Source organism: Zootoca vivipara, chromosome 1 (genome assembly GCF_963506605.1).
Source record: "Zootoca vivipara chromosome 1, rZooViv1.1, whole genome shotgun sequence".
In the NCBI taxonomy this organism is placed as follows: domain Eukaryota; kingdom Metazoa; phylum Chordata; class Lepidosauria; order Squamata; family Lacertidae; genus Zootoca; species Zootoca vivipara.
In genome coordinates this window covers 57,371,522-57,385,362 of record NC_083276.1, presented here as the reverse complement: position 1 = coordinate 57,385,362, position 13,841 = coordinate 57,371,522, and the positions used below count along the sequence as shown (strand labels likewise).

The window sequence follows — 13,841 nt, the reverse complement described above, 5'->3', positions numbered from 1 at the left end:
AGAAGCCAACCTTTCAGTGTTGCACCACCTACTACCGTATATGTACTTTGGAATTCTCTGCTCATTGTTATTAGGCGGGTGCCTTCTCCAAATGGTTTTTCCATGCCTACTAAAAACTATTATAGTTCCAGCAAGGCTACCCAGGCATGCAATCTTAACATGCAATTTGAATGCATCATTTTAGTATGTAAAAGTGTTTTAAAATTCTAGATTTTATTTTAAAGCTTATTTTTTATGTGACTTGTTTTTAATGATTTTTTTTGAAAAATTAATGTTTTAGGCTATCTACTGTGTAAGCCGTTTAGAGATCTTTTGTACTAGTGGCTGTATGCAAATTTTGTTAAATAATCACATGCCCATTTTAGCGGGGAGCCAACCCTACTGAAATCAATGAGACGTGGTTTACTTTCGGATAGACGTTGTGATCCAATTGCTAGGAAATTTCCCGCCCACCGACCTGCCGACTTTAACGCCTGGGTTTTCCCACTCCCACCCTCTGAATGGCAAAAGGGGGTTTGATTTGCACGCTTTGGTAAGAAACGATGCTCCGCTAGCAGGCTGCGGACCCGAGCAAGCGCGTTAGAAAGAGCCGGCGCTCGCGCCGAGCAGAGAAAGGGTCCGGGAGCTTTTGCATAGGAAAAGGGGCGCATCGCGGGGTTCCCAATATAGGCGACCCCCGTTTCCGCGGACGTGCTGCAAAGCCCGCCCGGAGCCGAATGCCAACCACCACCACCACCGGCCGCTCGCTTTAGTCCTCTCCCACCTGATGACGCGCTGTGATGAAAAACAGGAAACGGGATCTTGGGAGAGGCGGAAATTGCAGCACCAGCCGAGTTAGGAAGCCCCAGCAGGGGAACGCGAGGAGACGCTGCATCGGGAGAGGAAGGCGCCTGGGCAGCCAGGAAGTGGGCTGGGAACAAAGTAAGTGGCAGGAGCCCGGCCAGGTGCTCCCTCGCGCGGCTCGCCTTTTGCGCCAGCGACGGGGAGGCTCCTTGGCGCAGCAAGATCCGCAAGCCGGGAGGGTCCCTGCCGCCCGCGATCCGCTCGCTAGTAGCGGGACTCTGGTCTTGGCTGGAGCGGGGAGGTGAGCCGGGCTTGGGGGCTTTTTCTCCCCAAGTGGGCGTGGGGTGCATTGGCTCTGATTTCTGCGCCACGCGCAGCATGGCCATCCCGGGGATCTAACTAGGGCAGCGGCGATGCAAGGTGGGGCCCGTACCTGAAGCAGCCCAGATTGAGATTCGTGATGGGAGGAGGAAGGAGAAGAGTCGTATATGGAGGGAGGAAGTGGGGGCTGGGGTGCCACATGGCATCTCCGTGGCTGACTGGGTGGGCTGCCTCGCTTTGATCGGCCTTTGTTCTTCGGTGGCGAGGAGGCAGCTGATCGAAGGGGGCTGAGCTGCTCTTGCTTCCTTGTCTGGGACGCTCATTCCCGAAGGGAGGGGAGCGCCTTCCCGGCTCGCTCTTCCGTTCGCCGGGCGTGCCCGCTCTCCGTGCCTACTCATGGGGGCAGCATCGTGGTGGGGAGAGGACTGCCCGCCCCCTGGGCAGTTGGCATGTTCCTGGGCGGATGGATTGCAATTCAGGCTAGTGGTTGTGGGTACGAAAACTGGGTGGGCTTGTCTGGAGTAGGAGAGTATCATTGTGTGTTGTGTTGGATCTCAGGGGAAGGAAGTTATTTGACAGCTTCATCTTGGAGCTGCTGCTCCCCGCAAGCTTAAAGCTGGTAAGAACTCTGGCAGGGTGACCATCAAAATAACCCTTAAGTGTCTCTAGGACAGTGTTTCCCAACCAGTGTGCCTCCAAATGTTTTGGGACTACAACTCCCATCATCCCTAGCTAGCAAGACCAGTGGTCAGGAATGATGGGAGTTGTAGTCCCAAAACATCTGGAGGCACACTGGTTGGGAAACACTGCTCTAGGATATGAAGCTGCCAGGTCCACCCAGCAATGGTCCATCTAGCTCAGCATCGTCTACATGCCTTCCAAGGTTTCTCCAAGGCTACCTGAAGATGCTGGGGATGAAATTGGAGACCTGAGTGCAAAATAGGCACTCTGCCACTACGCTAATAGTCCTTCTCTTTGTCCTGCGATTGAATCCTACCCCTACCCACTTCTTAGCCATTAATGCAATAGGGAGATGCGCAAGGATTTTCCTGGAGCATTGAGGAGATGCTTATTTGCGCTTGTTAGACACATTTCCATGTTTATCATTACCGAAAGGCCACGGCACGTGAGCCAGTAGTTTATGGAGGCAGCAGGTCACGAGCACTGTCACAGATCATGTGTCGGAAAACTACTGCCTAGCTGCATGTTATGTTCATCCTACGGGTGTTGATGTGTGCCGGGCCTACTCTTGTCATCCTGTGAGGCCGTGTGGTTTTGGAATCCAGATAAGAGCACTGTTCAACTGGATGCAGATACTGTCCTTTGGAAATGGCTTGTAATTCTGTGGTAGTTCATTGCCTGTGATTCAGTCAGTCACACAAAATGTTACTCATGGTGCAGGCAGAAGTTGGACTCATTCATTCTGAAGTCCACATACCACTGGACTATCCAGTGTTTCAATGAAGAGTGCTGATTGAATATGTTTATTTCTGTTGTGGTCATTGCTTTGCCTTTTCAGCTTTGGATCTAATTGTCTATGTCCCACTCTGTATTATTTCCTACTTCATTGCACTTCCTAGAGCAGGGCTGGCAAGTCTGTGCCCTGCCCCCAAATACTCCTGGGCTACAGTTTCTATCAACCCTGACCATTGGTTATGCTGGCTGGGGTTGGAGGGAGTTGGGAGCCCAACATTTGTTTGACCATAGATTCTAATCGATGTGAGAAGTTGGGTCCAGACAAAATGTTATCTGATGGCCAAACCATGGTTTGGTGATCAAGAGTGTACCGTATTTATATTTTACCTACCGTAACACTAGTTGGTGGCAAACTGTTTTTCTGATATTGAACTAGTGATATTAAAAGCTTCATTTGCTCAGTATTTGCATGCCAGACTGTTTTTAAAGGCACAGAGAAGCCTGTAATCCTAAAATTAATACAGTAGATGCTGCATTCTGACCCAAATGGCACGTATATGTAGTATACTGTACCTGCAGAAATGTGTACAAGTCAAGAAACTCCAAATACCCATGAAAGGGAGATTACAGACAATGGTTAATTTAAGGTATTGTTCTGAGGCCTGCTCTTTGCTCACTTAGGGAGGATAGGTACAAAAATGCAGTAACCTTATATTCTCTAGCACAGACCTATAGAACCACATAGAATGGGTAGCTAATGTGAAAGAGTTCCTCTGAGGCAATTGGGGTTGACTTGCTATACCACTTTTTACTTTCCTGCTGTATAAAATACACTCTGCATGCCACTTTGCACCCTCCGTTCTTGACTACAGTCTGGATAATTTTTTTAAATGTTTATTATATGTTGGAATCCAGGGTGGCTGGAGGAACCCAGTCAGATGTGTGGGTTACAAATCTAATAATAATAATAATAATAATAATAATAATAATAATAATAATTCCACTCTGGCTGCTGAAGAATCAGTAGAACAAAGTAGCCAGCGTGTCTGATTGTCTGAGTTATCTATTCCCCACCCCCTTACCCCTTTTCCAGAAATTGTGTGAGTCAATGACTCATGGATAACGTTTCTCTCCAGCCTGGTTTGAAAGAAATTGGCCAGAACAGCAAATTGCATAGGAAATTTAAAGCCACTGAGCTGCTAACCATGTTCAGTGGAAAACTGTTCAGTGGAAAGGTTAGAGCTAGAAAGGAAAACTCAGTATCTCTTGCGTCTGCAAAAGAAGAGAGGCTGAAATGTTGTCTGTTGTGCAGTACCTCTGATCCTCTATGAATGTTGATGACTGTATGTAATCCCAAGCACGCTTACTCTAAAGTGAGTCTCGCTGAATTCAGTGTGATTTACAGAGCACTGCACCTTTATTTTTGGTCTGCTATGTTTTATGGGGAGAGGATTTGAGCTTTATGGAACTGGGGTGGTCTTCAAACTGCCTGTGTGGGGAGGCAAGAAATTGCTCCAGATTGTCCACATGTCTTTAGTTAATGCCCATGGCCATTTTTATCTCAGTTGAAACCCATTTATATAAAGAGAAGCTACCTTTAAAATCACCCATTTCCATAATTGCAATAAATAATAGTAGAAGCAAAAGCTATCTTGTATAAAACTATCTTGCTGTAAGTGTGCAGAGGTGAGATGGCTAAACAGTTCAGCCTGTTTCATGCCTTCTCTGAACAGGCCTCCCTTTTTGTGGCTGGTTCACAATGTGTTTCAGATGAATGAATGAATGGACCAAACATATGCATGCTGACTCTTACGGGAATGAATTTCCTCCTTTTCCTTTGAAATGATGCCAGTGACTATTCCTAGCTGTGGAATAATGGCAAGAGGATTCTTTAAAATGTATTCAGCTTGCAACAGTGTGGGGTTAGCTAAATGTACACCCATTAGAATTGCAGTTGTTGGCAGCATCTAACCATAGCAAAACCATTAACCAACCTTTCATTGGGTTAGAGGGTGAAGGGTGGAATCTATATATTTTTCTTAGCAATAATAATGTGATTCTTGCAGAACACAGAACTATTTTGTACTGCAAGTATGAAACCTTAAGTTTTCAGTCTAATGTCACTGTTTCTTCTGAAATTTCAGATGTGGAAAGCAAGCGCAGGCCACACTATCAGTGTCAGCCAAGATGATGGTGCTGATGACTGGGAAACGGATCCTGACTTTGTGGTATGGTTAGAAACTTTCTCTAAATGCTAGCCATGCTAGTTAGAATTACTTGCAAAGCAAGGAATTTAGGGCTTGCTAAGTCAAAGCCTGAGAGTCATCGGGAGGGACATGCTTATGTTTGTACCCAACAAATAAATGAATTTAACTGGGCCTTTTAGTAGCTGCATGTTTCTCCTGCTGAAGGACTTGTTGGAAGAGGGCAGGAAATGAAACTGAAATTAGCCAAAATGACCAGTGACAGATGGGAAGAGGCAGGGAGGATGCAATGGTAGGATTTGCTTTCATTAAAGTCTCTTTCACCTCTGAATGCTCTGGTTCAATTGTAATTGCTGCTTAACCTGTTTCTCTTTTCCGTGTACTTTGCAGAATGATGTGAGTGAAAAAGAGCAGCGCTGGGGTGCTAAAACTGTGCAGGGATCTGGTCACCAAGAACACATCAAGTAAGCTACATCTTTCATGGTCTTAAAACCGATTCTGTTGATAGTTTTGGCACGTTATTCCTTTTCTAGAGCAGGGTTGGGGAACCTTAGGCCCTGGGGGCCAAATATGGCCATTGAGCCCTCTCCATCTGGCCCTTGGGACTCTTCCCAGCCACATCCTTCCTTAAGTGTTTTTGCCTGGTTGGAATGTGCCCTTGAATACTGAGAATGTCTCTTGCAGGGTGGAGTGTATGCATATATAGAAACTAGCCTACTGTGCAAAGCTAAAATGCATTTCTGTCGCTCCTCCCACTTTTTTTTGCCTCTGGCCCCGCCCACCACAAATATTGCCCTGAAGGGAATGCGGTCCTCAGCCTGAAAAGAGCCTTGCTCTGGAAAAACAGTGAACAGAAGCTGTGCGCACGTAATGGGCCTCATCTTTTAACCCAGGGCTCTTAACCAAAGTTTGAAGCTGGTCAAGAATCCTTGGCTAAACAGGTAGTTAACATTAGCTGCTGGTAATGTCGGTGTCGAAATGCCCTTTAACTTTGGGTAAGGAATTTGCTTTGGGGAGAGACTGGGGGTATAATAATGTTATCTGGCAGCTCACTCTCAATCTCTTAATTGTGGTTGAGATATTAATTGCATGGTATGCTCTCACCAGCCCACTGCTGTCACTGTGAGTGCTCATATATTTTTATATGTTCTAAAGGGAAGTGAAAAACTGCTTCCAGCTACCACCTCCATTGCTGCATACAATGTCTCAGAAATAGAAGGGCAAAATTTCAGAGCTTCTCCCCTAAGTCCTGTGCATGGCAACCATTCTTATTTCTCTGATTCAACTTCAGTCTAAGGCTGGGCCTGCAGCTGGTGAAAAACATAGCCTTATGTAACTTACCTGAATGGTAACCTAATGATCAGTTTTGAAAGGTAGATAGTATTGCTGTAATGAAATCTGAAGGTTACGAAGACATCAGTACAGTCGTACCTTGGAAGTCGAACGGAATCCATTCCGGAAGTCCGTTCGACTTCCAAAATGTTCGGAAACTAAAGCGTGGCTTCTGATTGGCTGCAGGAAGCCCCATTTGGATGTCCAGCTTTCAAAAATAGTTTGCAAACCGGAACACTCACTTCCGCGTTTGTGGCGTTCGGGAGCCAAAATGTTTGAGAACTAAGCTGTTTGAAAACCAAGGTACGACTGTAATGGCTTCCAGCTCTAAATATTGAAAACAAATGTTTCTTGAGCATGTGACACAGTTGAGGAACCAGTTTTCCTACTCCACTCTGGTCATTTGCTCTGTGGTATGCTTCAAAACATAGTTTGGAAATTTTTGCAACAATTGCCTGTTCCTAAAGGCAGGTTAGAAACCCTGGCCTGGTGAGCTGTAATAGCATAGCTTCCGGCATTGTACACGGATGCTTGAAGTAGCTCCATCTCTGGAATAGTACTATCAGGTAAGGTGGCAGGGCAGACAGCACCCGCATGTTTATTGTTAGGAACAGTGTAGGATGAACGGCCTTTTCTGAACAATGTCATGGGCTGTAAATAAAACTGGGACAGTTAATTTTATTTTTTTCATAAGTAAATTTTTATTAGTTTTCAAATATTCCCCCAATAATAGCCAAATTATAACAATATCAATTAGCGGGACAGATAATTTAAAGGCAGCTCCACACAGTGTGAGATAAATGATACAATGGATATAGCCTGTGACTTCTTGCACTTCAGTCAGCACAAGAAATACTATTTTTGCCCTGCAAAATCTTGGGTGATTGATGAACTTTCTTGGCAGGATGGTGAAAGCACTGAAATATTTTGCATTTTGGAGGTGTAATGCAACGCAGTATTAGCATTTGGATTTCCTTATTGCAGACTTCTCAGACAGGAGTCAGCTAATGAGTCCCATTAGCAGAAGCCCCGCACAAGGACTTCTGTTTGCACAACAGGGCTGTCCCTCCCCTGCCCCCTGTGTGCTCCCCTAAAATTGGTTCTGGGAGAGTTGGGTGAACCCCCAGAACAGTGCATGGAGGAAGGAGAGGAGGGATTGCTTTGTTCGGCAAGCTGAAACCTTACTACGACATTGAACTCCTCCCCTAGGTTTCTTCCTCCGTTTAAAGCAGCAAGGTACCTGCTTCACCTGCAGATGGGTGGGAATAATGTAGAAGGATTCTGAAACGGGTATGCAAATACTGTAGTGGTTTTTATTTAATTATGGGAGGAGTTGATGCCGTTTCTTTCTTTTTCTAAAGATAATTAAAAACGTTAAGGGCAAAAATGGCACAGGAGGCGAGAGCTAGATCCAAGTGGCATCTTTTACTACTCTTGTTTTTATTGGTTTTGTCTCGAAAAGCATTCATAAACTGAGGGAGAATGTATCCCAAGAGCATCAGACTCTCAAGGAGAAGGAACTTCAAACAGGACCAAAAGCCTCCCATGGCTACGGGGGGAAATTTGGTGTGGAACAAGACCGCATGGACAAAGTAAGTGTGGAAGATTCTGCATGGCTGCCGTGCTGTGTACAGGCATGATTTGCCAAACAGGTGCCTTGTCAGGCTTTCTTGGACCCTGCCTCATGCTCAAATATCATGTCCCTCTTTCTGCTTCTGGGTGTCTGGTGCTATTGTTGCATTCCTTTGACAGGGATCTTGGGAGAGTGGGAAAGTTGGTCTGACGTGAGTGGCAATCCGTCCAGCTCTCAGTTTTGCTTTCTAATTGCAGGGAAGTGAAAGTACCTTGTGTCATGTGCTGCTCCTGGGAAGGTGTTTAATATTTCCAGTACACTTTCTAAATTGAGGAAATGTCTACCTCACATACATAACTGGCATTCATGCTAACTTCCCTTCCATTCATGAATCAAGCCTTTGACATCTCCCCCCTCTCTCTACAGACCCTCACTATCACTGGAAATCGGCGCCTGAAGGTTGAGGAATACTAGGGGATTATTAATTCATTTATTTGCAGTATTTATAGGCTGCCCAATAACAGAGTTTTCAGGACATCCCGCAACAAGAAATAAATCAAATTCAATAACAAAACACTTAAGAGTATAAAGACTGTGATGGTGGGGAAGTCATATTATGAACATGAAGCTAAATTGTATTAAAAAATAAATAAAAATAAAACCTCTTGCCTGGTGCTGAAATGACAGAAGGGTAATACTGCTGATGGACTTGAAAGCCGCTGAGAGGTTTAGGAGAACCCTCATGACTGCCTTCTGGGAAAGGTGATCTCACAGGGCAAACCAAGACCATTTCTGTGCTAAAATGGGCTAGAATGACAACTGAAATTGATTGAGAATGCTGAGGACTCTTGGCTTAAAAAGAAAAAAAGTTATTATTGATTGAGGCATAGAGGTAGTAGGAGTCTAAAATAAGAATTGCAGAAAGCCATTGGGCAAATTTGCTAAGAGACACGTTGCCTCCGTGCTTGATATGAGTCAGTGTGGTGCCTGGTGGTATATGCACACTACAATACACTGCTCTAGGCCTACATTGTGGCATTCAGTAAATGGCTTCTGATCCTAACAATTCATGAAGGAGAATTGTGGTTAGTAAATATGAGTGTGGGTTGCAGCAACCACAAGCTCTTACCTCAGCAGACAGATGACGAAGAGGAAAATCCCCAAGTATCTTAATTCTGAACACAGGATTTGAGGAACTAGCTCTTGGGTCAAGCTGAAACCACCTCAGCTGATGAAAGAGGCTATGATTTTACTAGAACATGACTTCTCTCTTTCTCTTTAAATCTGATCTGCAGGTTGCCTGGTACAATCATTAAATTGTTTATCCCACAGTCCCAATAGATTTTTTTGCTGGTCATTGCAGTTGGAATAGAAGCCTGTTGTACCTCCTCCCATGCGGAAAACTCTGTTATTATTTTATTTTGAAACTCAGAAATGAAAAACTGTGCGCTAGAAAAGCTCCTGTTTGATAAGGCACATGCTTAGCATCTCTCTCCTGCTCTGCAGGAAGACAAATGTGGAGACCAAATGTGGAGGAAGTTGTTAATGCTTGATAGAGACTTTGGGAAAGGAAAAGAGTGTCTGGTGGCTTCCTGTAGGATAGCAACACAACACAACATAGTGCACACTGAAGGCACAATTTTAGCTGAATTCTCTTGCAGTTGGAAGATGCTTTCTGGTAAAATAGCTGCCATAATTGCTGACACACTAATGGCAGCCTTTATTTTATTTATACTTTTTATTTGTAACAATATTTAATATACTGACGACTTGTTTAGAAAAAGTAGTGTAAAGCACGTACAGAGTCATGGTAAGCATCAAAAAAACAGAAACTGTCATAAGAATCTGGCCGATCACATAAAACTTATCCAGCTGAAACAACCTATTGACATAAGTAAGTCTTTGAAAGACATCTAAAGAATAAGAAGCTGAGATGCTTGGTGGAATTCCATCAGGAGGGCATTCCACACTGTTGGGGTAGCCACACTAAATGCTTGATTTCTCATAGATACCAAGTGGGCCTCATTCACACGGATAGTTCGAAATGAAGTTTGTAGTGGTTAAGGGCTATCCCTTTCCTGTGGCCTTCTTGCATCTCTAGACCAATGCATGCTAGTGCATTGGCTTTTTTTCTTTGCAATTTTCTTTGCTATTTACAATTGAGTCTTCATATATTTTGGTAAATGGAAGTACTGACTCCTATAAGCTGAGGTAATGGAATTCCCCCCCCTCCAGTTCACTTTTAATTTGTATACCACCTTTCTATATTGCTGTACACAAGGCAATTTACCAAGTTGAAGAAACCACAAAATATGCAACAAAGATCACACATCCTATAACATTCAATGAAATGAACCAATACCTCCCTGTCAGTGACTTGCTCAAGAGCCTTTGCACCTATAAATGCATTTTGAACTTGAAATTTAAATCTTATTTGGAAAAGTAAAAATACAGTAACAAGAAAGCTGGATTTTTACAATGTTCGCATCATATCAGCTGAAGAGATTGTGTTCATATATATCTTGGATGGTGACCTCCAGGCCAAAAGCCAAACTTGGCCAACCAACTTCCTGCATCTGGCCCAGGAGGCTGTTTCTCTGAAACCCGGCCCACCTGATGTCATATGTGATGTCAGGTGTGAAGCAGGTAGAGATGAAGCTGCACAAAGCAGGATTGAACCACCAACTGCATCAACTGATCCACAGGGAGTTCAGTCCCATCTAGTTCAGTATGGCAGCAGATGACTGACAAGTAGCTGGTCCCATCCACCTGTCAAAGTTGGCCTTCTGGCTTGGGGGAGATAAAGATCTGGCCAATATGCATGGAACCAAGACTGCAATCTTGTCTTGTCTTGTAAAATATAAGTACAAAAGGCAATCAAGGTCGAACCTTTAAAGTTACGTGTTTTCTTCGAAATACAGAGCAGCCATGGTTTAACTTGTTTGAATAATCTTAAAAGCGCTCTTAATTGTTCATTGACGCCCTTAGCTTTCTGATGTCATTTCTATAGTTTATTTGGGGCTTATACAAACTTCAGGTTCCACAGGGAGGATCCAGTAACCATAGTACTTGTTCAATTTTGTGCTGAATGAATAGCTTTTTCCTTCCTCTAGGTGGAAGTTAATTGGTGCATATGTTTATATTAAATGTGTCTTTTCTTGTTCTTCCAGTCGGCTGTTGGTCATGAATATCAGTCTAAGCTTTCTCAGCACTGTTCCCAGGTGGACTCTGTGAAAGGTTTTGGTGGGAAGTTTGGTGTGCAAGTCGATAGGGTTGACCAGGTAAACGACTTCCTGTATTTCTAGAAATGCATTTGATAGCTGCCTCCTACATTTTTATAGTGTAGGTGTTGATGTGGCTGTATTAAGATGGTTCACATGTAAGTGCCATTTCTTAATACCACTTGGGGCTGTTTCTTCATTTAAAATACTCTTGTAATACTTTTTATTTTTATTCAAATAATTTTCATTTTTTCTATTTCTGCAGTCGGCTGTGGGATTTGAATACCAGGGGAAAACCGAGAAACATGCTTCTCAGAAAGGTAAAGCATTCTGAGGAGTTTGTGTAGAATTCGTCTTTTCTTCTTCACAACAAATGCTGCTGCAGAATTCTATTTCAGTATTTCTTTCATCAAGGCTTATGGAACAGGAATGTTAAACCTGTCATTCCATGTCACTGTTGGCAAATGACACAGATAGAAGAATTGACCTTTCAAATAATGTGTTGCGGCAAATCCTTTCCTTTTTAGGGTTGGTTAATAAAAAAAAAAGATGGGACCCTTTAAACAAGAGAATCTTCTGTTACAAGAGACTTTCTACAGAATATCATTTGTGTTTATATCTAAGTATTGAGTCTATTCCTAAATGAATAGCCAATCAGATGGAAGCCCTATTAGGGCATTCATTTCCTTCACACGTCAAAATCATGTGGATTTTGCTTCAGTTCCGTATGAGGGCATTGGTCTACAAGCTTTATTCAGGCTCCTGAGCTGTTAAAAGAAATGACCCCTAATTTGCAGTAAGACTAGTATGTGGTGTAAGATTACATAAATAAATAAATAAATAAATAAATATAAACTTATCTTTTTTCAGTAAAGTTACTGTAACTGACTATTACATAAATGCCAAATATTTACTCTTTAACATGCTTCAAACCTCTCTTTCATAGTTATAAGGGTGGCAGGGAGGTAATTATTGAAGGAGGTGCCACTAATTAGCATCACCTTCAGAACTGTTCAACCGGCATCCATGCAGTTTCTGACATTATTTCAATGTGCTTGTTTCTCAGACTACTCAAGTGGTTTTGGCGGGAAATATGGAGTACAGGCTGACAGGGTAGACAAGAGCGCACTGGGATTTGACTACCAAGGGAAAACAGAGAAGCATGAATCGCAGAAAGGTTTGTTACTTGCATTATATTCTGTGCATTTTTAAAAAATTCAGTACATTTGTAAAATGTTTTTCCCCCTCTTTAAAGAATAGGGCAGCGACTCATTATTATACCATCAACTCAACAAATAACCTTCCTTTTGTGTTTGAAAATTCTCACGGTTTAGCTAAAACAAGAGTGCTCTTCAACCCAGAGTTGTCGTTAGAGGAAGTGAGAAGCTTATCTAGTAGATTTGATAGAAAATCTTATTACCTGCAGTGGTTAAATTCTGAGTTCTGGCTGCAGTGGTGGAAAACCAAGAAAAAGTGTCTCTCTTCAAAAGCTTGGTAATGGGTTTCCAAAAAAACTATCCAACCAACCAATAAAATGACCCCGTCTTCCCAGTTCTCTGGGATGCGGGTGGGGCAGTGCAGGGATAAGAGGCAGTTAGGCTTTTGTTTCCATATTTTTGTTTTTGCTGCTGCTGCTCCTTTCTGCAAAACCATGAGAGGAATTATGCACTTTTATTCTCCGTGGAAGAAACAAGTCTCTTTCTGTTCCTGTTCAGTTTTTGCAGGAGGCAGCAAGGAGCTACTGCAAGCACTTGTTCTCCAAAAGGCCGTTTCTCAGGAAGTAAAAAGCCACTTCTCTTTACCTTCTCCATATTTTATTGAAAAATACAGATGGATTCGCTGTCTTGTGATGTGAAAGTGCCCTCTGTGGTGGTTGGGTAGTGATGGCTCTTTCACACATGTAAGTCAACACTTGAATACTCAGTTGGAGTGATGAGCAGGAGAAAATGTGAACTGACCACTACTAGCCAAATAGCTATCAAGAGAAATAATTTAGTGTCTTAGTTTGTACTGCTATGATGATTTTTTGATTTTTTTCTCTCCCATCTCCAGATTATTCCAAAGGTTTTGGTGGTAAATATGGTGTGGACAAGGAGAAAGTGGACAAAAGTGCTGTTGGCTTTGAATACCAGGGCAAAACTGAAAAACATGAATCACAGAAAGGTTTTTATTTTAAATTTTATTCCATCAAATTGTTTTGGGTTGGCCTTCTTTAAGCCTGAGCCTTTTAGTATACTTCAGTATCCATGCATAAACGGAAGCCTTCAACTTTTAGAAGTAAAAAAAAATTCTCTTCTCTTTCTCTTTATTGTCTTTTTCTTATATTTTGTTACTTTTATATCCTTCCTTTCCTTAGAATAAAAAAATAATAATTCCACAGCAGCTGACGTCTATTAAATAAATAAACCTAAAATTGATTACGTAAGAAAGGCCTGTGTGAGAATACACAGTTCTATTAAAGTTCTGGACTACCTTCACAGCACACAAGTTCCTTCATAATGATTGTGTTGTATTTATGGATGTTACAGATTTTGATCTATTTGCTTTACTGTAAACCATCCTGTGGCTTGTGCAAACAGTGGTATATCAACCATTTCAATAAATCATCCAAATAATCTTATGTGCACAAGTGTTTATATATGTCTATAAATACAATACCTCTGTAATACACACACACACACACACACACACACACACACACACAATTTAGAAGTGTAACAACCATTAAAAGCAGTATAGAACAATCATTAACATGACTAGCTACCTATGATCATTTGTTTATTTATTAAATTTATATATCGCCCTTCATCCGTAGATCTCAAGGTGGTTCATAACTTTAAAATATTTTTTAAAAAACCACAAATATATCCTGTGAATACTTTGGCTCAGACAATTTATTGCATTCAGCAGGAAATCTGGATGATAGAACTAGTAACTGTTGATGTGGCAAAACACTACTAGTTTGTTGTTGTTGTTTTGTGTAAACAGCTG

General features: G+C 42.5%; 1 protein-coding gene across 3 annotated transcripts in view; it reads left to right on the top strand.

The window, feature by feature from the left end:
- Positions 1-774: 774 nt before the first annotated feature.
- CTTN (cortactin) overlaps positions 775-13,841 on the top strand; it is a 34,119-nt gene continuing 21,052 nt past the window's right edge. For 2 of the 3 annotated variants that reach the window (XM_035116883.2, XM_060275061.1), the window contains exons 1-8: positions 775-921; positions 4,665-4,748; positions 5,115-5,188; positions 7,519-7,648; positions 10,800-10,910; positions 11,116-11,170; positions 11,917-12,027; positions 12,903-13,013. In XM_035116883.2, the coding sequence (XP_034972774.1) occupies positions 4,665-4,748; positions 5,115-5,188; positions 7,519-7,648; positions 10,800-10,910; positions 11,116-11,170; positions 11,917-12,027; positions 12,903-13,013 (676 nt within the window). In that variant the 5' untranslated portion in view covers positions 775-921. The other variant, XM_035116892.2, reaches the window with a different exon arrangement.